This window comes from Meles meles, chromosome 17 (assembly GCF_922984935.1).
Source record: "Meles meles chromosome 17, mMelMel3.1 paternal haplotype, whole genome shotgun sequence".
Taxonomy (NCBI): Eukaryota; Metazoa; Chordata; class Mammalia; order Carnivora; family Mustelidae; genus Meles; species Meles meles.
Window position 1 is genome coordinate 24700350 of NC_060082.1, and position 27318 is coordinate 24727667.

The 27318-nt window shown below is 35.4% G+C and overlaps 2 protein-coding genes across 4 annotated transcripts in view; both read left to right on the plus strand.

Moving 5' to 3' along the window:
• The window catches only part of CFH (complement factor H), a 72672-nt gene extending 47078 nt beyond the window's left edge, over positions 1–25594 (plus strand). Inside the window, exons 10-22 of one of the 3 annotated variants that reach the window (XM_045982451.1) lie at positions 3787–3969; positions 5732–5905; positions 8438–8614; positions 9360–9542; positions 9650–9832; positions 12126–12305; positions 15433–15615; positions 16083–16289; positions 18427–18603; positions 19316–19492; positions 20674–20847; positions 24574–24756; positions 25177–25594. In XM_045982451.1, coding sequence (XP_045838407.1) covers positions 3787–3969; positions 5732–5905; positions 8438–8614; positions 9360–9542; positions 9650–9832; positions 12126–12305; positions 15433–15615; positions 16083–16289; positions 18427–18603; positions 19316–19492; positions 20674–20847; positions 24574–24756; positions 25177–25373 — 2378 coding nt within the window. In that variant the 3' untranslated portion in view covers positions 25374–25594. The remainder of the gene's footprint in view (positions 1–3786; positions 3970–5731; positions 5906–8437; positions 8615–9359; positions 9543–9649; positions 9833–12125; positions 12306–15432; positions 15616–16082; positions 16290–18426; positions 18604–19315; positions 19493–20673; positions 20848–24573; positions 24757–25176) is intronic. The other 2 variants (XM_045982452.1, XM_045982453.1) reach the window with 2 other exon arrangements.
• The window catches only part of EIF2D (eukaryotic translation initiation factor 2D), a 407204-nt gene that overhangs the window by 357868 nt on the left and 22018 nt on the right, over positions 1–27318 (plus strand). The window lies entirely within an intron of this gene.

Below are 27318 nucleotides of genomic sequence, written 5' to 3' on the forward strand. Positions count from 1 at the left end.
TGTGTGTGTGTGTGTGTGTGTGTGTGTCTGTGTGTCTGTGTGTGTGTGTCTGTGTGTGTGTGTGTGAATATCAAAACCACATATGGAGATCAAAACCACAATGAACTATCACCTCATAGTTGTTAAAATGGGTTTTACCAAAAAGACAAGAGATAACAAACGTTGGTAAGAATGTGCAGTAAAGGGAATACTTGTATACTTTGTGTGGGAATGTAATATGTTATAGGCATATGGAAAACAGTATGGAATTCCCCAAGAAGTTAATAGAACTGCCATATAATACAGCATTCTCTCATCTCTGGGTTTATATCTAAAGGAAATGAAATCAGTGTCTTGAAGAAATATCTGTGCCCTTGTGTTCATTATAGCTTTATTCACAATAGCCAACATATAGAAACAACCTAAGTGTCCATTGACTGTTGAATGGATAAGGAAGATGTGAGATAGATAGATATATATAGGAATATTATTCAACCATGAGATAAAAGAGAATCTTTCTATTGACAACAACATGGTTGAATGTAGAGGACATTATGTTAAACATAATAAGCCAGAGATAGACAAATACTTCACGATTAAACTTGTAGATAAAATCAAAAAAGAAGAAAGAAAAGGTCAAAATCATAGAATGGTAATTATCAGGGACTTGCAGATGGGGGAAATGAGATGCTTATCCAAGGCTGTAAGCCTTCAGTTATAAGATGAATAATCCTGAAGATCTAAGGTACAGTATGATGACTGTAGTTAGTAATAATGTATTGTATAGCTGAAATTTCCTAAAAGAGTAGATCTTAAGTATTCCAGCTACAAAAAAAAAGTATGTGAGGTGATTAATGCGATTTTTAAAATCATTTTCAAATGTATATGTGTATCAAATCATTTTATTGTACACTTTATATATAAAATTTTGTCAATTATATTTCAATAAAGCAGGAAAGAAAATCTATAATAGACACACAAAAGATAAGGAGATTAAAAAGTAAATAACTATAAGGCAAAGGAAGTCATCAAAAGTGGAAGAGATTGAAAAAAACAATTGCAAAACAGAAGACAGTTAGCCAAAGGTGATTAGTGAGCGTTCACCTATCAATAATTCCTTTAAATGTAAATGGATTAAACTTACCTATTTTTTTTTAAAGATTTTATTTATTTGACAGACAGAGATCACAAGTAGGGAGAGAGGCAGGCAGAGAGAGAGAGAGGAGGAAGCAGACTCCCCGCTGAGCAGAGAGCCCGATGCGGGGCTCGATCCCAGGACCCTGGGGTCATGACCTGAGCTGAAGGCAGAGGCTTTAACCCACTGAGCCACCCAGGCGCCCCTACACTTACCTATTAAAAGGAATACAGTACCTGAATAAGTAAAAAAACAAGAACTCACTTTAGATTTAAAGACACAATAGGTTAAAAGTAAAGTAATGAAAGAAGGTATTTCATGTAAATGGCAACCAAAGAAAGTTGGAGTGGCTATAATTCTATCAGAAAAATTAAAAATTGGGGTGCATGGGTGGCTCAGTGGGTTAGAGCCTCTGCCTTCAGTTCGGGTCATGGTCCCGGGGTCCTGGGATCGAGCCCCACATCAGACTTTCTGCTCAGCGGAGAGCCTGTTTCCTCCTCTCTCTCTCTGTCTGACTCTCTGCCTACTTGTGATTTCTGTCTGCCAAATAAATAAATAAATAAATCTTTTTAAAAAATTAAAAATTGACTTTATGTCTAAACTGGAAGATGTAGCTATTTTCAACATGGCAATTTTCAACATTGTGGATGCACCACTGGAACTCCTAAATATGTAAAGCAAATATTGGCAGATCTAAAGAGGAGATTGATAGCAACACAATAATATTAGACTTCACTACCCCACTTTGATTAATAGATAGCACACCCAGACAGAAATTCAAGAAAGAAGTTCTAGATTTGAAAAACAATATAAAAAATGGATCTAATAGATATATATGGAATTTTCCACCCAACAGTGGAAGAGTACATTCTCCTCAACTGCACATGAAAGATTCCATACAGTATCTTTTTCAACCACAGTGGAGTAAAACTAGAAATCAGTAACAGCAAAAAGAATGGGAAAATTCACAAATGGAAAGAAAACAGCACACTCTCAAACAGCAATGGGGTCAAAGAAGAAAGTGCAAGAGAATTTTTTTAAATATCTTGGACAAGGGATGCCCGGGTGGCTCAGTTGTTAAGCATCCACCTTTGGCTCCGGTCATGAACCCAAGGTCTGGGATCGAGTCCCACATTGGGCTCCTTGCTCAGTGGGGAGCTTGCTTCACCCTCTCTCACTCCCTTGCTTGTGTTCCCTCTCTGGCTATGTCTCCTCTCTCTGTCAAATACATAAATAAAATCTTTGTGTTTTTTTTAATCTTGAGACAAATAAAAATAAAAACACAATGTAACAAAATTTAGAAATGCTGCAAAAGTGACGGGAAGAGGGAAGTTTTTAATGACAAATTCCTACATTAAAATAGATCTTATATAAACAACCCAACTTTATACCTCAAGAAACAAAGAAAAACAAAACAAGCCCAAAATTAGAGGGAGGAAATAATAAAAATTAGAGCAGGAATAAATCAAATAGAAATAATAAAGCACCCTATTCCACCATCTCCCTAAAAACAGTCTGTATTTTCAAATTTATGTGTATGTTAGGTTCTCTTTGCTGTTTTTTTTTCTAATTTCTTAAAACAGAAACAATGAATCAATATGCTGTCTACTCTTTTCTATCATAGTTATATAATGGTAAAATTTCCCTCTCAGCACTACTTTAGTATCATCTCACAAAATTTTATTTAAAAGTTTTTCTTATCATTCAATTGAAAAGACTTAATATCTTTTTTAATTTATTTTTTTAAGTAAGCTCTGTGCCCAGCTTGGAGTCCAACACTGGGCTTGAACTCACAGTCCTGAGATCAAGACCTGAGCTGAGAACAAGAATCAGATGCTCAACCAACTGAGCCACATAGGCATTGCTTGTCTTAAAAAAAAAAAAAAAAATTATATACTTTAATTCCATATCCTGAGTGTTAGGTGTCCCATGTGAAGGAATAAAATTACCAATTATGAAAAAATATATACTCCATGTCTTCTCCTTTGATTTCTTCTTTATCCATGGGCTAGTTGATAAATAAAGCTGAATTTTGTGAAGAGACCTGGTAACTGACAGAAGTCTTCTTTATTGTTTCAAGTGAAGCTATACATAATTTGAGGATCATCATTTTGGTATTAGAAGATAAATGAATGTAATGTGTTAATCTGTGTCATATTCATCAAACTCATGTGGTTTCAAGCACCAAATTATGATGACAAACACTTCAAATTCTCAGAACTGTAGTAGCTATGATGGCAGATTCTCTGAGATCACCACCTGATCTGAGATATTTCAATTAGTTAACTGAATGCTGGGTTGCTAAAGAAATGCTAAGTACACAATATTTAAAACAAGTACCCGGAGAGGATCCGTTGCCAGTATAATTCTGGCACGCTGTAGGATTCCAGATCCATTAGACAAATTTCTAATATTATCCTAGAAGGGATTCTCAGTATTCTGAATTTTGCTTCTTTATTCCAAAAAAAAATTTATTTTTAATGAACTATCCTGATTTAATGTCTTTGGAAGCACATAGCTTATTTTCTCTGTCTCAAGAATTTGGGTGATTCAGATTTTCTGGGTTTTCATTTATAAATGACTCATTATTTTTTATATTGTTACATTATTTGATTCTTCATAAAAATGTTTATTTATATGCTTATCTTTTCCTTATACTTTCTCCCTTTCAGAAAGATGCTCAAAATCAGATATAAAAATTGAAAATGGATTTTTTTCTGAATATGAATTTGCATATCCCTTGAATAAAAAAACAAAATATCAGTGTAAATCAGGATATGTAACACCAGAGGGTAAAACTTCAGGATCAATTACATGTCTGGAAAGTGGATGGTCTCCTCAACCCACATGTATTAGTGAGTCATTTTATGTTCATATTCATTATCCTGATGATCACTGTGCAAAAGTTTACTCTTACTTAATTCTTCTCTGCAGGCAAGGACTGACGTGGTTCCCATTTAAAAAGATAAATGAAAAAATATATTTTTTACTATTAAAATTAATCACTTGGAGGGTGGAATATCAGTCCATCTTTCAGTTCAAGTTTTCTTCCACTTTAAAACTTCCTCTCTTTAATTAATTAATTATTTAACATAAAACATCCTGTGATTTGGAAACTAGATAGCGAGCCTTATGTGTATTCTCTTATAAACTCATTAATTTTTAGCTGACATCCTTGTGACTACTGTACCTATTTTAAGGTGATTAAACTTTTATGTCATTCTTTGTTCCTAGACATAAAAGTTACATTTTTTTTCTAAAGATTTTATTTATTTATTTGATAGAAAGAAATCACAAGAGAGGCAGGCAGAGAGAGAGAGGAAGGGAAGCAGGCTGTCCGCTGAGCAGAGAGCCCGACGCGGGACTCGATCCCAGGACCCTGAGATCATGACCCGAGCCGAAGGCAGCGGCTTAACCCACTGAGCCACCCAGGCGCCCTAAAAGTTACATTTTTAAGTGAAGACCTGGGTCCATAGTGCATAATTTTAATTTATCCTCTCCCTTAGGAAATCTGCATAAACATCTATTTATTAGAGACAGAAGTGTTTCTAGATAGTACCAAGTGCAGCTGTGTTGAAAGATTTCCCTGTCCCTAGATATTTATGAAGATTTTCTAAGAACAATTTGCACAGTTTATCTTATCCTCCAAAGCTACACGATGATAGTTTGAACTATATTTAGCATATTCAGAGTTAAGTGGATATTTGGATATCCATTTCTACTGTTTTCATTTCCATATTTCTTTCCATTTCCATGTTTACTATGGGCACTAGCCACAGGAAAAAAATGATAAAGTTGTTCCCAAATCGCACTCATTTTATACTAAATTGTAATCAGTTATCCATTAAAACACTCTTTTCGTGGAAGAGAAAATCTCTTTCTCTCATTTTTCACTAGTATAGCTTTGCTTTCTTTTTTAAAGCTTTAAGGTAGCTGCCTACATAACACAGTATAACATTTGAGATGAATAATTTAAAACTTTTATTAACATCATTCTACTATTGTGTTAGCAAAAATTGAAACTTTTAACATTTTACTTCCTTATAACGAATTTTTAAAAGGTGAATTATCTCTCTATTCAATCTTGGTAAGTTTAAAAAAATACACAGCCATTAGGAATATATTGGGGAAAGAAAATAAGCTTATGAGCTTTAGAAATTATTATGTTGTAAAGTACAGTTTTATAGAATGTTTATTACTTGCACTGTTGAAAATTAATCTTAAATCAACCAATCTGGCCTATTTGTCACACTCCTAATTAGTTTGGCATCTTAATTCACAAAATGCTCTTCCACTTTGCTAGATAAAGTATTGATACACCTGTAACGGCCTATTTTATTATAAACATGGGATAAACACATAAGTATAAATGAGAAAATTATTCTTAGAATTAATTTTTCACAATGATAAGAAAAAATCTGTGTAGAAACATAATTTTTCATTTTGAGTAACTTTTTCAGGACAATGATTTATCACTGGTATTCTTTTAACATGGATACTTAATTTATTGGCACATACTAATTGATAAAGCTTTTTTGACCTCCTTGGGATGAGACTTAATTACATTGTCCATTAAACAATATTAGAAATGAAACCTTGGATTCTATTATGCATTAGAATCTTGTGACATGCCAGTATTGGAGAACGCCAGAATCAGAAACAATAGCGAGTGGTTTAAAGTCAATGACACGTTGGACTATGAATGCCTCGATGGATTTGAAAGCAGAGATGGGCGCACAGGTTCCATAGTGTGTGATAACAATGGTTGGTCTCATAAACCAGCATGTTATGGTAAGTGCTGTTTTTTCAGGTATTCCTTTTTTCAGGATTAACAAAATCAATAAAATGTGTTTAAAGTGTTCCATTTTGAACAAATTTGCATTATTTAAAGTCATTTTTAAGAGGTAATGACTAAAATCAGATGTCTCCTGATTTAATGTAAACTGGGAGAACAGAGTGTTTTAACGCCCCAAGACAATAATTTATCTTGAACACAGTACATTAATGTTTCCTATGGGCCATATGAATAATAGATTTGTAAATAAAGTATAATCATATTTCTTAATCCAAATGCAGTCTTTCATATTATTTTAAATGGGGTTCTTTTAGCGTATGGCATAAGAAAACCAAAATTATAGTTTCTAACAATTTCCTCGGCTATTTTGCTCTTGAGTTTCAGCTTTTACACCTTCTACCTCAAGCGTTAATTTCTTTAGGTCCCAAAGCTCTTTCTTTTCTGAATTTGACAAGTTCCGTGGACAATTATTACATTATTCTCTTTTGTGTTTGCGAAGCCACTATTTTCTAAGAGTAGGAGTAGGACTTGAATCTGGGAAACTAGAGTGGATTTGTAGTGTTCCAAGTCAAAGGAACAGTATTTACAAAACCTTGACAACAAAACAATATTTGGGAAAAATCGGGGTCAGTAGATTCTACTCAAGATTTGGGAGACTTATGAACTGAGGAGGGATAGGAAGCAAATAAGGATTATTCAGGTTATTTTCAAGGCATGTCAGCCTTTAGATTAATTTTTTGATTGATAAGGATGCATAAAGAAGTCTTAAGGAAAAAAGAATATAAATTTATTTAGTTTTTTTAAGGTTTTTTTTCCTATATGTTGTACTTGTGGGCAAGAGAAGATTCAGGAATTTTTGCAGGATGAGTGTAAGTGTGGGGATTGGGATAAGGTGATGGCTGACCAACTGTAAAGCAGAACACATGTGAGATCTACTTTCTTGGTAGAAAACACAGCTGATTTTTACTAAATATTGGATGCAAGACAGAGTAATAGTCAAGGGATTCACATGCTGGTTTTAATTTTTTTTCATAAGCAAGCGGGAAAATGGCAACGCCTTTCTATGAGGTGGTGCTGGCAGAAGAAAGAGCACTTTGGGAGGAACATCACAACTTTTGACTTGACATGACAACTTTTGAGCACGTTATGGTTGAGCTGCCCATGGACAGTCAAAATTGGATATGTAAACTGCAGAGCTGAATATATGGGTCTAACTAAGAGAGATATATTTGGAATTGTCACCCAATAAATGATGATAGCAAACTGGAAAAGAATACAGAATAAAAAGGGAAGAGAGCTCAAGACTGAGCCCTGAAGCATTCCAACATTTAGGTGTCAGGCAGAAGAGAAATTGGTGGCAAAGTAGCTAGAAAAAGGAGGACCCAGAGAACAGGGAGAAGAAAACATTTTGGAATGACTGTTCTCATAGATGTGGAGAGAAGGAAGAGATTAAAGAATAAGGAAGTGTAAGTGAATCCTGTGGAGTCAGCCAACATAATTCCAATTCCATCATTGACTAAATTGTAATTCCATCATTGACTAAACATGTATGCTAGGGCAACAACCAGGCTTATTTGGAGTTTTGTTCACTCTTCTTCATCTGTAAAATGTCTTACTAATTACAAATGCTCTACTATGTCAAAGGATTGTTTTTCATTTTAGTATGATTCTAATATATAAATTCCAGTATGTAATTTTGCAAATTAATTGGCAAGATAGGAAGGTTCCAAATTTGAAAAATGCATTTTTTATAATATTTAGGAATGTCATAAATGTCACAAATGTCACAAACCTGATAAATTTAAAGGGATAATTTTCATATTCTTAAATTGAATCAGAATAATCAACAGTTTATTAACAGATGATATAAATTATAGGTGCAATAAGAATAGATAATTGTATATTATTAAATACTCAGGACACATAGAATATGCCTAGCTATGTGGCCTTGAACATGTTTATTTTGTTTTATGTTTCAGTTTATGGTTCAGTTTTATTTCTTTACTAATATAATTAACATGATATAATATAATATAAATTAAGCAAATTTAATATGTCTTTAAGCCACATTAGAAATGCCTTAAGTGTGTTCTGGTTCTCCAATTATATTTACATTAAATTAAAATACCAATTCTTATTTGAGTGTAATTTTAAAATTATAGCATCACTTTTTTTAATGTAAGAATACTTTCATGTTTTGAGAGTACAAAACAATATCACATTATATTTTATAAATAAATGGCAGTTATAAAACCAGATCCAATATAAGCAAGTTCACATTACAAATAAATTTTCAGGATACATATATTGCTACTCAATGCCTTAATATTCCTTAGTCCCCTATGAATTTAGAAGGTGTGTAAAATCCAATATGGAAAATTTTTCAAGGAGGAGGATTTATCTGATGCCACTCTGTATATGCAGTATTCAAATCCTCATTTTTATAAGACACATAAAATTTACTTTGGTGATGATTGATTAAATATTCTCACCAAATTATTTGACTTATTTGACCTATTTTTTTATAGAAATAGAATGCAAGGTTCCAGAAGTAGAAGAAAACTTAATTCCTCACCCCAGAAAGTACAAATATAGAGTTGGAGACGTGTTGAAATTCTCCTGCAGGTCAAGACTTAAAAGAGTTGGACCAGATTCAGTTCAATGTTATCACTTTGGATGGTCCCCTAATCTTCCAACATGTAAAGGTGAATATCTATCTTACAATTGCTAAAACAAGAATTAGGATTTGGATATCAGCCTTTTTTTACATCTCAATTTTCTGTTGGCTTTGAGTGTGTCTATAATCTAGTGCATTAAGCCAGGACATGTACTGGGTAGGTAGATACCTCAGACTTCCTTATTTAAGCAATTAATCTCCAATTGTTTCTTGAAATATGTAGTGGAAGTATGCATTGATACACATATGATGTCTCACATTCCTTTTGTTATTTTTCCTTTTGCGTACAGTTCCACCAATAATATTGGACACTTTGTATAGCATGGGCCTTTCCTCAAGTTTCATTGTGTCTAAATGATATTCAAGCAACTTATTGTCAATTCAATCATATGTATGCTTAATCAAAGTTAAAACATCTTGATAAAATGCTTGCTTCAAATCATGGCATTTTCTCACTTTTGATAAAATGTTTCCATGGAATATGAATATTGCTGTAATTACACAACCACATTTATTAATTGGTTTGCATACATCTTTAGAATATCTAGATTATTAAACATATTTTCTGGACTTAAATATACTTCCAATACTCTCATTCAGTGTAAGTAATAGAACTGGGAGACATGTTTCTGGTGTAACACCGTTGTTTAAGAATGCTATAATAAATTATATTATAAATTATATAAATTAATTTTAAAAACTCTTTATTTTATGGATTTTTAAGTTGTAGAATAGATAATTTAACCATTATTTACACAGTATTTCTCTTCTAGAGCAAACAAAACAGTGTGCTCCACCTCCTCAACTCCTCAATGGGGAAGTTAAAGAAACACAAAAAGAAATCTATGAACACAATGATTTGGTGGAATATGTTTGCAATACAAGATTTCTGATGAAAGGTTTTAATAAAATTCAGTGCGTTGACGGACAATGGACAGACTTGCCTATGTGTATTGGTAATGTATAAAAAATCATATTTAAACAGAAATCAACACTCTCTGTATTCATATAAACACATAAATTGCATTTTATAAGTAAACATATTTTTATGAAATTTTGACAGAGGTGGAGAGTACATGTAGAGAGATACCTGAACTTCATTACGGCTCTGTTGTTGAGTCTTCTGCCCCTCCCTATCACCATGGAGATTCAGTAGAGTTCAACTGCAAAGAAGACTTTACAATGATTGGACACAAGTCAATTACATGTATTAATGGAATGTGGACCCCACTTCCTCAATGCATCGGTGAGAAGACACTTCTCAAATAAACAGTCAATGAAATTTAACATTTTATTGTAAAAACTATATTTGTGAACATATTTTTGAAATTTAAGTATATTCTTGAAAATGTCCCCTCACAGGGGGATTGGGTGGCTCAGTCAGTTAAACATCTGCCTTCCACTCGCCTCATGATCTCAGGATCCTGGGATTGAACCCCCACCTCAGGCTTCCCGCTCAGCAGGGAGTCTGCTTCTCCCTCTCCCTCTGACCCTCCTACTCATGCTCTCTCTCTCTCAAATATGTAAATAAAATCTTATTTTAAAAAGTCAGTTCTTAAATAATGATGAAGGCAGACATCACTTATAGTTCATTATATGTCTACAAATTAGCAATAGAATTTTATCAGTATTTCTGTCCTGGTATTAACACTGTTTATAAGTACGAAGCTAAATTTTACTTATGGTTATTCATATGATTTAAATAGGAGTACTAATTGCCAGGAAAATAGAACATTTTTGTTTTTAGGTGGTACTCTTAATTTCAAACCCTGGAAAAAGGAAGTTAATACCCACTTGCTACATTCCTATAGGAATCTTGCATCTCTCGAAGTCTCTAACAATTTTCCAATCTGTTTCAAATGCAACAAGTTAATGTGGTGAGGGTGGGTGGGCTGCAGGCCCTCTCAATCAGTAGAACTCCGTCAAAAGAGGCAGTCGAAGTTAGGCCAGGAAACAAATCTGATGGATGACTTCACTCAGGTTGATGTATGTAAATCATTCTGACCTTTGGATGACGAAGTCTTTTATGACTAACATGGAAAATATTGGGGACCCTTTTCATTTTTCTCTTGCAAGGAGTTCTTTCCTAGAGTTTTCCTGAGTCCTACATTCAAAGAGAGCCCTGGGTGTCCCGTCTTACTTATTCATCAGATTTCTAGGCATTAATTGTTCCAAGGAGAAGGCAGGGCTTGGGCACACTCCATGAAAGAGATTTACTCCTCTTTTGTTCATGATGTATTCCCAATACCCAAAAGACTGGCAGACATACAGCACACATTAAACAGGAGTTTGTTGAATGAATCATAACTTTTGTTGTTTATTAATCCTTACGTTTTCGCTAAACACATTCCCACTGGAAGTATTGTCAGTCCTTCAAGACCAAACCTCATCTTTGTCCTCTTCTATCTCCACAAATGATCACCCTTTATTTCATATAGGGGAAAACCCCAAAGTTATAACAGGCATGAAAACATTCAACTTTTCATTCTTATTCTAAATTATCTGCTTCAATTATTATTCTTTTCTGATCTCAGGGTTTGCCTTCCAAAGGTTAAACTTCTACCTATATTCAGCTTAACATAATCCCCTTACACCTATCATAGACCTTACTCCAATTTTCTTCATTCAGTATTAATATCGTACATCCAGCTAGTCTAGCTGTTCACTCTTCTCCGAATGTTTATTTTCTCCTAATAAACAAAGAAATTCCTTCAGAAACCAATCAGTCGTAGGGCAACGACAACAACTACCACCACTCCTTTCGTCCCTCAGTTACCATCACCTGAACACCTTGTTTTGTCTCCCTCAACATTGTGGACAAGCCTTAAAAACAGGACTAATTCTCAGTCTCTAGTGTGTTTTGAGTTAGTCTTCTTTGTTTTATTTTTTATTACAAAATCATTACTTCGTTGGCTAACCATTAACAAATCATTAATAAAGACCTCTATATCAATCGTACTTACTTCAATCTGTATTGAATTTTGGAAATATGTAGCTATATAAACAGGTGGTATATTTAACTCAGAATCGGTAAAACTAAAATAGGCTTCTAATTTCAAGAATCTGTTCTTATTTTTTAGTGATCATGCAGAAGATCTACTTAAATACTCACATTCTGTGAGAGACATCTTAGCTGTACTTTTCTTATTGTACTACATTTCCCTTATTGAAAAAATACGTTTAAGCTAGCAATTTCACACATTCTACTTCCACAGATATATGTGGGACCAAATGTAGTCAAGGTGATGACTGTTCAGTATGCAGATCATCCTAAAAAGTCAGCCTCTTACACTTTTCTAATCCCCAAAGTGCAGAAGGTATTTATGATGGACATTTTCCCAGAAATCTCCAGGACTGGACATAAGACTTATGTTCATACGTAAGAGCCCATCTCATGCCATGTGGTCAGGAGTAGATTGGTTGGTGGGATTTATGGGCTCAGATGCTAATTTCATTATACCATTGACTCTAAGTTATTTTTTTGTAGTAGTTGCTTTGATTCTTATTAGTCTTTTCAAGGGAATATTTTCATTTTATAGCAACTGATGAACTTGAAAAATGTAAATACACCTTGACTAGACAAGAGGCACAACCATTACCTAAGAGTGTATATGATCATAATGAGAAAATAAGTTATAAATGCAGAGACATTTCAGCAACAAAGTGGAAACACTCAACATGCATAAATGGGCGATGGAACCCCGAACTAAACTGCACGGGTAAGCTCTTGTTTTCAAAAATTTACTCTATTTCTTCCTAACTTACAGCTTTAGTATTTTTGCATCTTTTAAAATTTTTTGCTTATGTATCACTACACATAATTTTTCAGCTGGAAGGAAATTCAGAAACTAGCCCAAACACTATTCCTAAGTATTAATTGCATCAGTGCCTTAGTCTGCTATAAAACAAAACCCAGAAACGTGGTGGCCTTAAATTAACATCCCATCAGGTAGCTTTAAGAATTAGCGTTTGGGTTTTCTTTGAGGCTGAAGAGAGCACAAAGTTGGCGTCCCCCTCGTCCCCCTAAAGTTCCCGTTCCCGGGGAAGCCTCCAGATGTGTCGCAAATCTGAAGTGCCCCCGGAACTAACGTTCCAGGACACGTAAATAGGCCTTTGTCACAGCAAGCCTGGGGGTGTGTTTCAGTCCGCTGTCTGTGGAGTGCCCTGGAGGTGGTAGCCTGCCACAAAAGACCTCTCCAGTGTTACAGTCCTGTGGGACCCAGAAAGGCAAGCCCCTCTGGCCAGGAGAGCCAGGAGATCAAGGAGCGTCCCCTCTGTGGGCTGAGCATGCTTGCCAGCTTTAGCAAGGCAGTGGGAGAAGGCAGGGCTGGGGCCCCAGGAGAGCCTTGGGCTGGAGTGCACCTGCGGGTGTTACCAACAAGGAGAAAAAGTGCCAGCATCTCCATGGGGGAAAGAGTCCCAACAGATCCCTGCCTCTCAGGTAAATGCTTTAAGATTGCAAATGAATCTCCTTCTCACATGGTCCCCTGAGGGACCATGGCTCCTGGGTGGCTCAGTGGGTTAAGTGACTACCTTCCAATTGGGTCATGATCTCAAAGTCTTGGGATCGAGCCCCACATCAGGCTTTCTGCTGAACAGGAAGTCTGCTTCTCCCTCTCCTTCTGCCTACTGCTCCCCTTGCTTTTGCTCCCTCTCTCTCTCTCTCTCTCTCTCTGTCAAATAATAAATTAAATCTTTATTTAAATAAATAAAATCTTTATTTCAAAAAAAAATCTCTGTTCTCTGCAGCCCACTGGGTCTCCTGGATGTGAGACCCTTTGGTTTTCAAAGCCAGGTGTCTTGGGGACTCATCTTGCTTTTGCAGGTCGCAGAGTTTGGGGTGCTGATGTGGGACACAAACCTCTCTCTGCTCAGGGAGAAGCTTGTGTGGGAGAACAACTGACTGTGTGTGGCCCTGCCAGGAGTGGGGTTTCTGTCCCTACTGGGTCTCTGACTCTCCTACCCACCTGGAAGTGGCCCTTTCACTGATTGTTGTGAAGGAGCTATCCAGCTAGTTTTCAGAGGAAATTGTTCCATATATACCTGTGATTCACTGGGAGGAGGTGAGGTCAGTTTCTTCCTATACATCGATCCTCCCACTTGAATTGTGCTCATTGATTTTATACTCTGACACTATGCCAGTTGCATTATTCATTTTAGGTACTGTCTTGTAGATCTGTTGCAATTTTTGTAAGCAATTATATCACTGAAAATACAAGATTTTATTTTTGCCCGTTCATTTTTATTCACTGACTAGGACCTCTGCTAAACTGTTGAAAGGAAGAGATAAGAACATACATCTTTGTCCCATTCCTGATCACTGGGAGAGGGTATTCAACATTTCACCACAAGTATAATGTCAGTTTAGGATTTCTGTAAATGCCCTGTATCAGTTTAAGGAAATTACCTTCTATTCTCACTTAACTGAGTGAGAAATTATGATCAACCAATGCTGAATGTTTTTAAGTGCTTTTTATGTATCTCTTGATATGATAATATGACTCCCTTCATGCTGTTAATACAGTGAGTTATATACATAAATTTTGGAATGTTGAACAAATCTCTCCTTCCTAGAGTTAATTCTACTAGGTGGTGAGATGTTATTCTTTCTATATTTTCATGTACTCAATTTGCTGATATATTTTTAAGGAGTTTTGCATCTATATTCATGGAGAATATAAATCTATAGTTACTTCTCCTTTAAATGCATCTCCCAAGTTTTGTTATTAGGATTATCGTGGCTTTATAAAACAAATTGAGGACTGTTCTCTGCTTCTTGAAAGTATTTATATGATATTATTATTATGCATATTATCATTTTATTATTTCTACCTTGCATGATTGATAGACTTCACCTATAAAGTCATATGATATATAATTTGCTTTTTTTTTGGAAGTTTTTCTTGATGAAGAATTCAGTTTCTTTAATAAGTAGTGAAATATTCAGATTTTCTTACTATCTTTTCTCAATGCAAGGAAGCTGTATTTTTGAAGAAATATCTCTCTTTTGGGGTGCCTGTGTGACTCACTCATTAAGCTCAAGTTCTAACTGAATTGTCCACTCAGTATTTATGTAGTGCCTCTTACTGAATGGACAATTCAGTTAGAATCTCCAAATGGTTAGAAACATTAACAGAGGGGCGCCTGGATGGCTCAGTGGGGTAAAGGCCTCTGCCTTTGGCTCAGGTCATGATCCCAGGGTCCTGGGATTGAGCCCCATTTCGGGCTCTCTGCTCAGCAGGAAGCCCGCTTCCTCCTCTCTCTCTGCCTGCCTTTCTGCCTACTTGTGATATCTGTCTGCCAAACAAATAAATAAAATCTTTTTAAAAAGAAAGAAAGAAGGAAGGAAAGAGGGAGAGAAAGAAAGGAAGGAAGAAATTGTTGAAAGAGAGGCACCTGGGTGGCTCAGTCATTAAGTGTCTGCCTTCGGCTCAGTCATGATCCCAGGGTCCTCATCAGGCTCCCTGCTGGGCGGGAAACCTGCTTCTCCCTCTCCCACTCCTCTGCTTGTGTTCTCTCTCTCTCTCACTTTCTCTCTTTCTATGTCAAATAAAGAAATAGAATCTTTAAAAAAAAAGAAATCTTTAAAAGAAGTTTTAACATAAATTATGCAAGATTTATCACAGAAAGAATAAAACGAAGATACTACAAGTAAGACGGTGAGAATATAAGCCACATGTGATATATTAAAGTGCTCTACAAGCTGAAGAGTATTTTTAAATATAGACCATAATGTCATTATTTGATCATTAATGATATATTGTTATTGAGTTTTCTGTTTAATTATCTTATTAATATGTTTAACTTATTATTTTTAATCAAGAAATCTAATTTTAATATTTTTAGAAGTTAGAACGCAGTCATGCCCCCCTCCACCTCAGATTCCCAATGCTCAAAATATGGCAACGACGGTGAATTATCAGGATGGAGAAAAAGTATCTGTTGTCTGTCAAGACAATTATATAATTCAGGATGCAGAAGAAATTGTGTGCCAGGATGGAAGATGGCAGTCATTACCACGCTGTGTTGGTCAGTAGCGCATAACTTGCTTTATAACATTCTTCCAAATGAGGTTAACGCTCCTCTGCGCTTTGTGTAAAGGAACAACATGAAGGCCTTTCTCTAGATCTGTTTCACTTTACCTGGAAGCAGTAAATTACAAACTAGGTATACAATTCAATCAGAATTCTTTCACTTGTGTGAAATGATTAGACAACTTTGGGTTATTGTGCAAATACCATAGAAAATTTCTGTTTACACCTATTTTATACCTCATAATGAACAGGACAAGAATGCAAGGGCATAGCAAACAAGGAGATAATAGCACAGATTTTATGGAGATACATATGCTTGCAAGTTTCAAATGTTTTCAGTTTTTCAGTAATTTAATTTGTTCAAGTTATCCTTATTTTAAAACCCCAAATGGTATTTGATTGCATTTTTCAATTTATACATCATATCTATACTTGACCCTTTGATCTCTGTTCTTCATACAGAAAAACTGGGGTGTCCTCAACCACTTCATACAGAACATGGACCCATTAAATCATCTGAATCTTCAGAAGAAATAAAAGAAAGATTGAAACCTAAGCTTTACCCACATGGCAGCAAATTAAATTACACTTGTAAGGATGGTTTCAGGATATCTGAAAAAGAGATAACATGCAAGATGGGAAAATGGAGTTCTCTACCCTGGTGTATAGGTGAGGACAGTATGCAAACTAAAATTCTAGTTTCAATTTTCAATACAATCCATTAAACATAATTGTCATCAAAGTCATGACAAAGAGTCCTTTAGGTTTCTAAGTGTCTAAAATCATTTGTATCTAAATATCTAAAATCATTTATATAATCATGTACTTTACCAATTTTTGCATAATCAAATCTATCCCATTTTTGTTAATTTTATTGATTCGCTATAGAATCACTTTCAATGATGGCAATTGCTTAATTAAAACTAGAAGTTAGTTCAATTAAACCTTCCTATTCATATAGGTATGCCTGTTCATATCCCTACCTATTTATATAAGTTGTACTGTTTGCTTTGCCATCAGTTTTTAGTTGTTGTTGTTTTTCCTATCACTTTCTTTCTGATTTCTTACAATATATGGTACTAATTGTAAGATGATTAATTCTCAATGCCTTCTTTTTGTTATTCACTATATTGGTTTAAGAAGCACTAATAGTCTCTTTCATAAATATGTTGACATTTTTATTTTTTATTTTATTATTTTTTAAAGTTTTCACTAAAATTCCAGTTAGTCAAGGGGATTGAGAAGGGCCCATTGATGAGTACTGATTGTTGTATGGAATTGATTAATCACTTAATCATTATAACCCTGAAACTAATATTACACTGTATGTTGCCTAACTGGAATATGCTATTTGTCTTTCTCTGGTTTATTTTGCTTAGCATTATAGTCTCTAGCTCCATCTATGTTATTGCCATTGGCAAGATTTCATTCTTTTTTTATGACTGAGTAATAGACATACCACCTTTTCTTTTCCTTTTTTTTTGTAATTTAATTTAATTTTTTTCAGTGTTCCAAAATTCATTGTTTATGCAGCACACCCAGTGCTCCATGCAATATGTGCCTTCCTTAATACCCACCACCAGGCTCATCCATCCCCCCACTCCCCTCTTCTCCAAAACCCTCAGTTTGTTTCTCAGAGTCCACAGTCTCTCATGGTTTGTCTCCCCCTCCTAGTTCCCCCATATCCCTTCTCCTCTCCATCTCCCAATGTCCTCCGTGTTATTCCTTATGCTCCACAAGTAAGTGAAACCATGTGATAATTGACTCTCTGTGTTTGACTTATTTCACTCAGCATAGTCTCTTCCAGTCCCATCCATGTTGATACAAAAGTTGGGTATTCATCCTCTCTGATGGAGGCTTAATACTACCTTTTCTTCACTATCTCTTCTTTATCCATTCATTTATCAATGAACATTTGGGCCATTTCCATATCTTGGCTATTGTAAATAATTCTGCTATAAATATCAGGGTACATGTATCCCTTTGAATTAGACTTTTTGTTTGTTTTGGGTAAATACCTAGTGGTGCAAATGCTGGTTCACAGGGTAACTCTATTTTTAACTTTTTGAGGAATCTCCATACTGTTCTCCAGAGTGGCTGCACCAGTTTGCATTCCCACCAACGGAGCAAGAGGGTTTCCCTCTCTCCACATACTTACCAGCACCTGTTTTTTCTTGTGTTTTTTTTTTTAATTTTAGCCATTCTGACAGGTGTGAGGTGGTATCTCATTGTGGTTTTGATTGTATTTCCCTAATGATGAGTGATATTGGCATCTTTTCATGTATGTTGGCCATCTGTACTCTTCTTTGGAAGAATTTCTGTTCATGACTTCTGCCCATTTTTAATTGGATCATTCACTTTTTTGATGCTGAGTTTTATAAGTTCTTTCCATATTTGGATACTAACCCTTTATCAGATATGTCATTTGAAAATATCTTTTCTTGTTCTGTAGGCTACCTATTAGTTTTATTATTTCCTTCACTGTGCAGAAGCTTTTTATTTTGATGTAGTCCCAACAGTTTATTTTTGCCTTAGTTTCCCTTGCCTCAGGAGACATATCTAGAAAGAAGCTGCTACAGCTGATAATATACTGAATTTTTCAGTTTCAAGCTCTTGCTCAGGTTGCCAGCTGGACACTCATCAAAGTGGTGGTTTTAGGAAGCATTTGTGCACCTTCTCTGTGTTATGATCATAGCTCCTGTGTTACCACTTCTTTTCAAATGAGACTGCCAAATATGGCAACCAGTACCTAAAATGAAATTTCAGAGTTAATGAAATATGGAGTCATTCTTTCACTTTTTTTTAGGGCTTCCTTGTGCACCACCAGAATATGTGGTTCTACATAGTATTCCTCTTCGCAAATCAGACACTTACCAGTATGGAGAAGAAATAGTATACGAATGTGACGAAGGTTTTGGGACTAATGGATCTGCATCTATAAAGTGTTTAGGAGGAAAATGGTCTCATCCACCAGAATGCATAAGTACAGTGTATTTAATTTTACTCTAAAGTTGATCAATATTCTTAATTCAGAGCATAAACGGTACAAATATGAAACCAGGCAATAATTCTAGAATTTAACAAGGTATCTCTGGAAAGTTGTGGAGTCTGGTAGAGAATTAATAACCCTACTAATAATAAAAGTGTGACAGCATGAGCCCAAATTATTTCACTTTCACGTCACTTCGTGTGCACATTTGACGTCCTCTGATACACATCCACAGACTCCTCCTCTCTGTGCCTGGATCACAGCTGGTCCCTGCTCAGCAAGCTCATCATTACTCAATTTACTCTTAGTTTTTCAGTTATCTCCTTATAAGTAAATACTTTTCTAAGATATTTGACATAATTAAAAGTAACAGATTTTGACAGAAGCAAAAAATACAAATACATACATAATGTAGGTGGCTTGTATGAGCAAAAAAGAATTTCAGTGGAAGAAATGTGATATCAAGCATTACATGTATCTCTACCTTTTCAGACTTCCCATATCATCGTCCCCATATTTTACTTTTGATAAACATAGAGCAATTCAATATAATTAAGTCAAAAGACTTCTAACACAATTTTTCAACTTATAAAAATTGTGTACAGTGCCCATTGGTTTGATGTGCAGTTATTAATCTACATTCTAGTTATTGGACATTATGTGTTTTAAAAGATTTACCAAAGAAGTACATGTTCTTTTCTTTCAGAAACGGATTGTTTTGGCCTACCTGACTTTGGTATTGCCATACCCATAGGCCCGAAGAAGGATTCATATAGGTCAGAAGAAAAAGTAACTTATACATGTCCAAATAATTACCAATTGGATGGACCCAATTTTATACAGTGTATTAAGAGCCAATGGATAGGAAAGCCAATATGCAAAGGTACTTCGATAAAATTTTAGAATCTATTTATTAAAATGTCTTAAGTAATATAAGATACAATTCCCTCTAACGTCATTTAAACAATGGCCGTAGATGATTGTTTTAGGCCAGGTCAAAGAAGGTTTATGCTTTAACATAAAGGAATGAAACTGTGTACTCAGTGGTTGGTCTGAGCCCAGTGGTTCTCAAACTATGGTCTCTGGAATAGCCCCATCAGCATCTTCTGGACAATTGTTAGAAATGCAGATGTAATTCACTGGCTCACTCAGACCTGTCGAGGCAAAAACTCTGGGGCTGCAACCCTGTAAGTGTCTCAACAATTCCCAAGGGATTCAATGTGTGCTCCAGTTTAGGAACCATAGCTGTGACCCATTATTCTTTATACCCACCTGAATCTCACTGGTGAATTACACTTTGAATTCTCATTGAAATGTCCTTAAGCATTTGCAAAAAAAATTGTTATTATTGGGACACCTGGGTGGCTCAGTGGATTAAGCCTTAAGCTCAGGTCATGATCTCAGGGTCTTGGGATCAAGGCCCGAATCGGGCTCTCTTCTTGACAGGGAGCCTACTTCCTCCTCTCTGTCTCTCTGCCTCCCTCTCTGCCTGCTTGTGATCTCTGTCTGTCAAATAAATAAATAAAATCTTTAAAAATAATTATTATCAAAGAATGTTTTTTAGAAATTATACATTTATTTTTCTGTTCTTTTTCCTCATCTCCTGTTTGGATCCTCAGTTAATCATCTTCTCCCTTCAACTCTAGTATTCTTAAGAGTGTGTTAATTCTTCATTTATTGTCTAAGGAAGTGCCTACTGTGTTTTCTAAGGGCCTAAAATCACATTCATAAACAGGATGATTGCAAGCCAATATTTGACATCAAATAATCTTATTATTATTTTCTTGTGGTTTATAAATTCTTATTGAATTTATATAATTTGTAATATTGATTTTACTAAAAATGGAAAATGTCCAGAAAAACTCTCATTTTCACACAAACTTAAATCTTATTAAAAGATACTGCTTTATCTCTTTTTCTTCAATCTTATATGTAAATTTCTTAAATTGGCACTCTTTCATGACAGATTAATTATTTATTTTAAATCTCTCTTATCCTGTTCATTGATTTGCTACTCAAAATGATCATTACATTAGAGATGCTACTTTTTTTCTTTCTATTCAGATATTTCCTGTAAGAATCCACCCAAAGTGCAAAATGCTATTATACTAAATGAAAAGCCTATTTATCTACCTGGTCAGACGGCACGTTATGAATGCATCAATCGTTTTGAATTGTTTGGGGAAGCAGAAGTGACATGTTTCAACGGGAACTGGTCACAACCACCTCAGTGTGCAGGTAAAGTATCTTATTTTGCCTTGGGTTTTAGAAAACATATTAGGGACTAAATATGTCAATATAATAAATATAGTGACATAGTTCTTATGGACTCTTTTTTTAATTTCAAATAAAATGGTGGTGCTTAAAATCCGATTTTTTTCTTTTTGTGGACTGCACAGTGAAAATATATATTTATTTTATGAAATATTTGGCCACATTAGGACCGTTGGAATCATGGAAAAATTTATCTCTCTCTTTTTTTTTAGAGAGAGAGCACATGAATGTAAGCAGTGAGGGGAAGAGCAGAGGGGAGGGAGAGAGAGAATCTTTAGCAGACGCCACACTGAGTGTGGAGCCCAACACTGGATCATACGACCCTGAGAGCATGACCAGAGCAGAAATCAAGAGTCAGAATTTTAATCGACTGAACCACTCAGCGCCCAGAAAATTCTCTATCTTAAGTGTTAAGAAGCTCAGTTATTTCCTGAGGAATAAACGTACTAAACATATGTTGGGGAGGTGGGGGCTATTTCACTTTGAGACACACAACCAATCAGCAGCTGGGGCATGATCATGGAATGTGATATGAATTTGGGCTTCTTCATCATGTGGACTATAAAAAGGTAGGTTTCTAACTGAGCTCAATCAGAGAATTTGTATATATAGAAAAAAACTCTGAGAACTTGGTCATAGGGCACTCAAGTATTTAGAGTTTAGGAAATACTATAGGAGGAGATATTATAGCTGCTTGTTTTTCAAATCAAATTTTGCCTGGCATATATAGTTTCGAGTCTTCTACTTTGAGCCCACTTATGTTTTCACGTTGAAGTTAGTTTTTTTTAGTTGTCGTATAGTCAGCTCTTGTTTGTGTGTCCACTCTGCCACTTTAAGTCTTCTAACTGAAGAATTTAAGCCATTTACACTTAAAGTAATTATTGATAGATTAGGGGCTATGTCAGCCATTTTGTTATTTGCCTTGCGTTTCTTTTCTCTGTTTCTCACTCCCATTTCTTTTTTTTTTTTTTTTTTTTCCATCCCTGTGGATTTTTGGAACATTTTCAAATAATTTTATTTTGATTTGCTTTTGTTATTTTGCGGCTATCTCTTTGTATAGTTTTATCCATGGTTGCTCAAGGTATTAAGATGCACATAAATAGCTTTTCACTTCTCCGCCTGGTTTTGACATTTTATCACTTCAGGTGAAATGAGGAAGCCATATGTCCACTTAAGTCCATTCACCCTCCCCACATTTTATTTTATTTTATTTTTAATTTATTGGGAGAGAAAGAGAGAGAGAGAGGGATTGGAGAGGTAGAGGGAGGAGAGAGAAAATCTTCAGCAGACTCCATGCCCAGCTTGGAGACTTACACAGGGCTCAGTTTCACAACCCTGACATCATGACCTGAGCTAAAGTCAAGAGTGGACACTTAACCAACTGACTGAGCCTCCCAGGCACCCATACATTCCCCTTGAAACATAAGTGTCTGAAGTATTTCTTCTACATATATTGAGCACCGTATCAAATGATATAATGTCGCACAAACATCAAACCTAAGAAACTCCTTAGGAAAAAGAAAGTCCATCATATTTACCCTTATTTTTTTCAGTCGGTTGTTTTTTCTTCCTTAGTGAAGTCTCAATCCTTGCTCTGTTATCTTTTTCCTGATATCTGAAGAGTTCCTTTAGCAATTCTTTAAAGACAGATCTGCTGGAGATAAATGCTCTGTTTCCCTTTGTCTCAGAATATCTTCCTCTCTCCCTTAAATCCCAAAGGATACAATGATGGGATATAGCATTCAGGGCTGACAGTTCTTGTCTTCTAGCACTTGAAAAATGTTGTCACTTCTTTCTGCTTTGAAGGTCACAGATGAGGACCCCACTGACATTTGAATCCTTTCTCCTTTATTAGTTTGCATAGTTTCTATGTAGCTGCTTTTGAGATTTTTTTCTTTTCCTTTACTTTCCCTCAGTTTAATTATGGTGTATGTTGGCATGATTTTGGGGGGGTTTGTCCTGTTTGGCTTTTTCAATATGAATGTTTATGCCTTGTAAAAATTTGGGAAATTTTCAGTCCACATTTTTGAAAGTTTTTTTTTTGTTTTGTTTTTAATCTATTTTCAAAGTGAGTCATTTATATTCTATATTCAAGTTTATTTAGCCTTCTGTCATCTGTAATCCATAATTGAGTCCATCCAGTGAGGTTTTTTTTAATTCCACTATTATATTTTTCAGTTCTATAATTCCCACTAGATTTTTAAAAACCATCATCAAATGATTCCAATATCTGTGTCATCTCAGTGTTGTGATCTGTTGATTATCTTTTCTCTTTTGAAATTTTTCCAGGTCCTTGCTATGATGAATGGTTTTCAATTGTATTTTAGAATTTTGGGTGTTGTATTTTAAGACTCTGGATTTTATCGAGATCTCTTATTTATCAGGCCTCCATTACTGCAGAATGCAACTCCAGGGTTCCCACTTGGCCTCCACCGACACCAGGGAAAGTAATGAGGTGTCTTGTTCCCTGACTGTGGCTGGAAGTCAAGGCTCCACCTTTGACCTCTGATCAACATGGGGAGAGGGCTGGTCGAGGTTTCTTCTAGGAGTTTCTTCAGGAGTAATTCAAGTATTGTTTAAAAAAAAAATCTGTCTTGCTAGAATACTCCTTTCCTGAGCCTTTGGCTAAAGACAGCAGGCAATTCTTTGGACTTTTTTTCCCCTGAACTTGATCTCATTTCTGGTTCCAATCTTCTTCAGTGCCCAGTCCAGGATCCATAGGCAGCAACATGAACACCCAAACAACTCACTGCAGTATAATTCCTTGAATACCAAGGCCTCTGATCAGATCGACATCTTCTCTGCGTCCTTCACAATCTCTTTTGTTGGTCTTTATAATATGTTCAGGATTTTTAGTGATACTGAGCAGAAGGAAAAAGCACAAAGTTTCCTACCTCATCCTGTCCAGAGCAGCAAGCCAGCACTTCCCTTTCCCATTATACAAATGTGTAATTCTTTCACTTTAATTAACGAAGTTGATGTTCCTTTTGTAATAGAAATGACAATCAATAAACAGTGACTAGAGATCCAATAGAAACTGCAGTATGTTGTATGTAACAAGAAAGTTTCTTTGTTCCTGTTACCTATCCATCTGCCCAGTATTGATTCAGTAGGAAAAACACTTTTTAACACCAGAATATGGTAAAGCAGAAATATTTGTTAATGCTTTATGTATGCTTTTATGTGGCATAAAAGGAAAGGTTTAAAAGTGTGATTCTCAGTTTAAGTGATTAAAATTTCTTCAGTAGGGGTGCCTGGATGGCTCAGTTAGTTATTTCAATGTTACATATTTTTGTAACATATGTAATGTGACATATCTTAACGTTCAGGATGGTTCAGTTAGGACTGCATCTTAACCATTGTTTGTTGTTTAAATGTATGCCTTCTACTCAGGTCATGATCTTGGGATCCTGGGATGGAGCCCCACATCAGGCTCCCTGCTCAGCAGGGAGGCTGATTCTCCCTCTGCCTCCCCCTACTTGGCTTGTGCTCTCTCTGTCTCCCTGACTCTCACTCTCTCTCTCACTCTCTGTCTCAATAAATAAATAAAATTTATTTTAAAAATAAAATAAAATTTCTTAAATGAATCATTTCTGTCAGCAGAAATCACAAGTCTTGATATTGCTTTTTTATTTGCTTTATTTTAACCTGTTTTTCTTTGGTCTTTCAATAAATCAAATTTTTTTTTAGAACCTAGTGGAAAATGTATGTCTCCTCCATCTATTGACAATGGAGACATTACCTCATTCCCACTAGCAGCATATGCTCCAGGATCATCAGTAGAGTACAAGTGTCAGGCCTTCTATGTACTTCAAGGACCCAGGACCATAAGATGCAGAAATGGAAAGTGGTCACCACCACCAAAATGCTTAGGTAAATATTTCAATATTCTCATGGATCCTGGGAAAATCAGTATAATAGATGCTTTGCTGTTATTAATAGACTTGTCATGGGTTAACAAACATTCGTTGAATGCTGACTACCAAGTACTAATGTGTAATGAAATAAAATTGGGAAAAAAACTCTTGTTCAAGCAAAAGATCCTTTCATGAAAGAACTTGATTTCATTGATACTATGAATCTTTGATTATACCATTTAATTATCACAGCTTAAACATAGTACCTCATTTTACATCATTAATCATTTAAAGTGATTAAAATGGACACGGTGGACTTTTAATGAATTGGTTTGAAAAAGGTTTTGAAAATGAAGCCCTGGGCCAATGTAGAAGATTCTACTTGAAAGTCTGAAATTCTGTTTTCAATGTTTTATGTTCTTTTTTTTTATATTAGAGCCCTGTACAGTATCAGAAGAAATCATGAGAAGACATAATATAAAATTTCGATGGTCTCATGAGAAAAAATTATATTCTACAGCAGGGGATGAGATTGAATTTGAATGTCTTTTTGGATATCGTAGAAAGACACCAAAGCATACATTCCGAGCCATGTGTCGGGATGGGAAACTGTTATATCCTGAATGTGGATAAACCAATGATTAAGAAGCAGTCCTAAAATTAAAATATGTACATTTACTCAGAATTTTTCATTATCAATCCAATTCTCACTTTATTTTTTCAAGTATTGTGTAACTCACTTATATTCATAAATCAGAATTTGTATTGAATATTATATGCATGATGTGATGATAATCAGAGGGATGAATAAATCACTTCTTAAAAGCACCTCATTAAAAATTGGCCAACCAAAATGCTCTGTGTCCTACTCATAAAATACTTATGGCAAGAAACTAGATTCAATCACTCCAGCGCCTATTTCTATCCATCTTTCCCTCTAACTTACTCAAAGATTCTTCCATAACTTCTGGGACTGTCTGAGACTCTCTGTTCAGAAGAAATGGGAGAAAATGCCTTTCTCCATCTTTAAGGTAGTTTCACTTCAAAAACACATAAAAGCCTAACTATGTCACAACTACAATAGTAATAAGATGTAAGTAGTTATTGTCTACTTTTGCTTATCTACGAAATGATGAAATGCAAGATCTTCTACAAGATGGTTATCTAGCACACATAAAAATTTGAACAAATCATAAAGAGAAATTAGAATCTAATTGGGTACATAACTGGCATACTATAACATGAAAAGTGACCAAAATATCCTATATCAAGTATAAACACACACACAGAGTATAATTTGATCCCGCATAAATGTTTATAGAACAAACATTGTCAGGAAGTACAATAAAATATTTATAATAACTATCATTGAATTCAGAAATGTTAGGGGTAAGAGTTGGTGGTTAACCACGGAATGGGAGAAAATATTCGCAAGTGACAGTACAAAGGGCTGATGTCCAAGATCTATAAGGAACTCCTCAAATTCAACACACACAAAATAGATAATCATGTCAAAACATGGGCAGAAGACATGGACACTTCTTCAATGAAGACATACAAAGGGCTGATATCCAAGATCTATAAAGAACTCCTCAAACTCAACACATATAAAACAGATAATCATGTCAAAAAATGGGCAGAAGGCATGAACAGACACTTCTCCAAAGAAGACATACAGATGGCTAACAGACACATGAAAAAATGTTCATCATCACTAGCCATCAGGGAGATTCAAATCAAAGCCACACTGAGATACCACCTTACACAGTTAGAATGGCCAGAATTAACAAGACAGTAAACATGTGTTGGAGAGGATGTGGAGAAAGGGGAACCCTCTTCCACTGTTGGTGAAAATGCAAGTTGGTGCAGCCACTTTGGAAAACAGTGTGGAGATTCCTTACGAAATTAAAAATAAAACTTCCCTGTGACCCTGCAATTGCACTACTGGGTATTTACCCTGAAGATACTGATGTAGTGAAAAGAAAGGACATATGTACCTGAATGTTCATAACAGCAATGTCCACAGTCGCCAAACTACGGAAAGAGCCAAGATACCCTACAACAGATGAATGGATAGAGAAGATATATGGTCCATATATACTATGGAGTATTATGCCTCCAACCTCCAACAGAAAGAATGAATACCCAGCTTTTGTATCAATTTGGGTGGGACTGGAGGAGATTATGCTGAGTGAAAGAAGTCAAGCAGAGAGAGAATTATCATGTGGTTTCACTTATTTGTGGAGCATAAGTAATAACATGGAGGACATTGGGAGATAGAGAAGAGAAGGGAGTTGGGGGAACAAGGAGGGGGAGATGAACCATGAGAGACTATGGACTCTGAGAAACAAACAGGGTTTGGGAGGGGAGAGGTGTGGTGGGGTTGGGTGAGCCTGGTGGTGGGTATTAAGGAAGGCACCTATTGCATGGAGCACTGGGTATGGTGCATAAACACTGAAACAAAATTTTAAAAATAATTTTAAAAAGTTTTTTAAAAAGAGTTGGTGTTAAAGTCCTTAATGCTCACCTGTATTTTCCATGTTTTCTAACTTTGTATCATCACCTTTGAACTACAAAA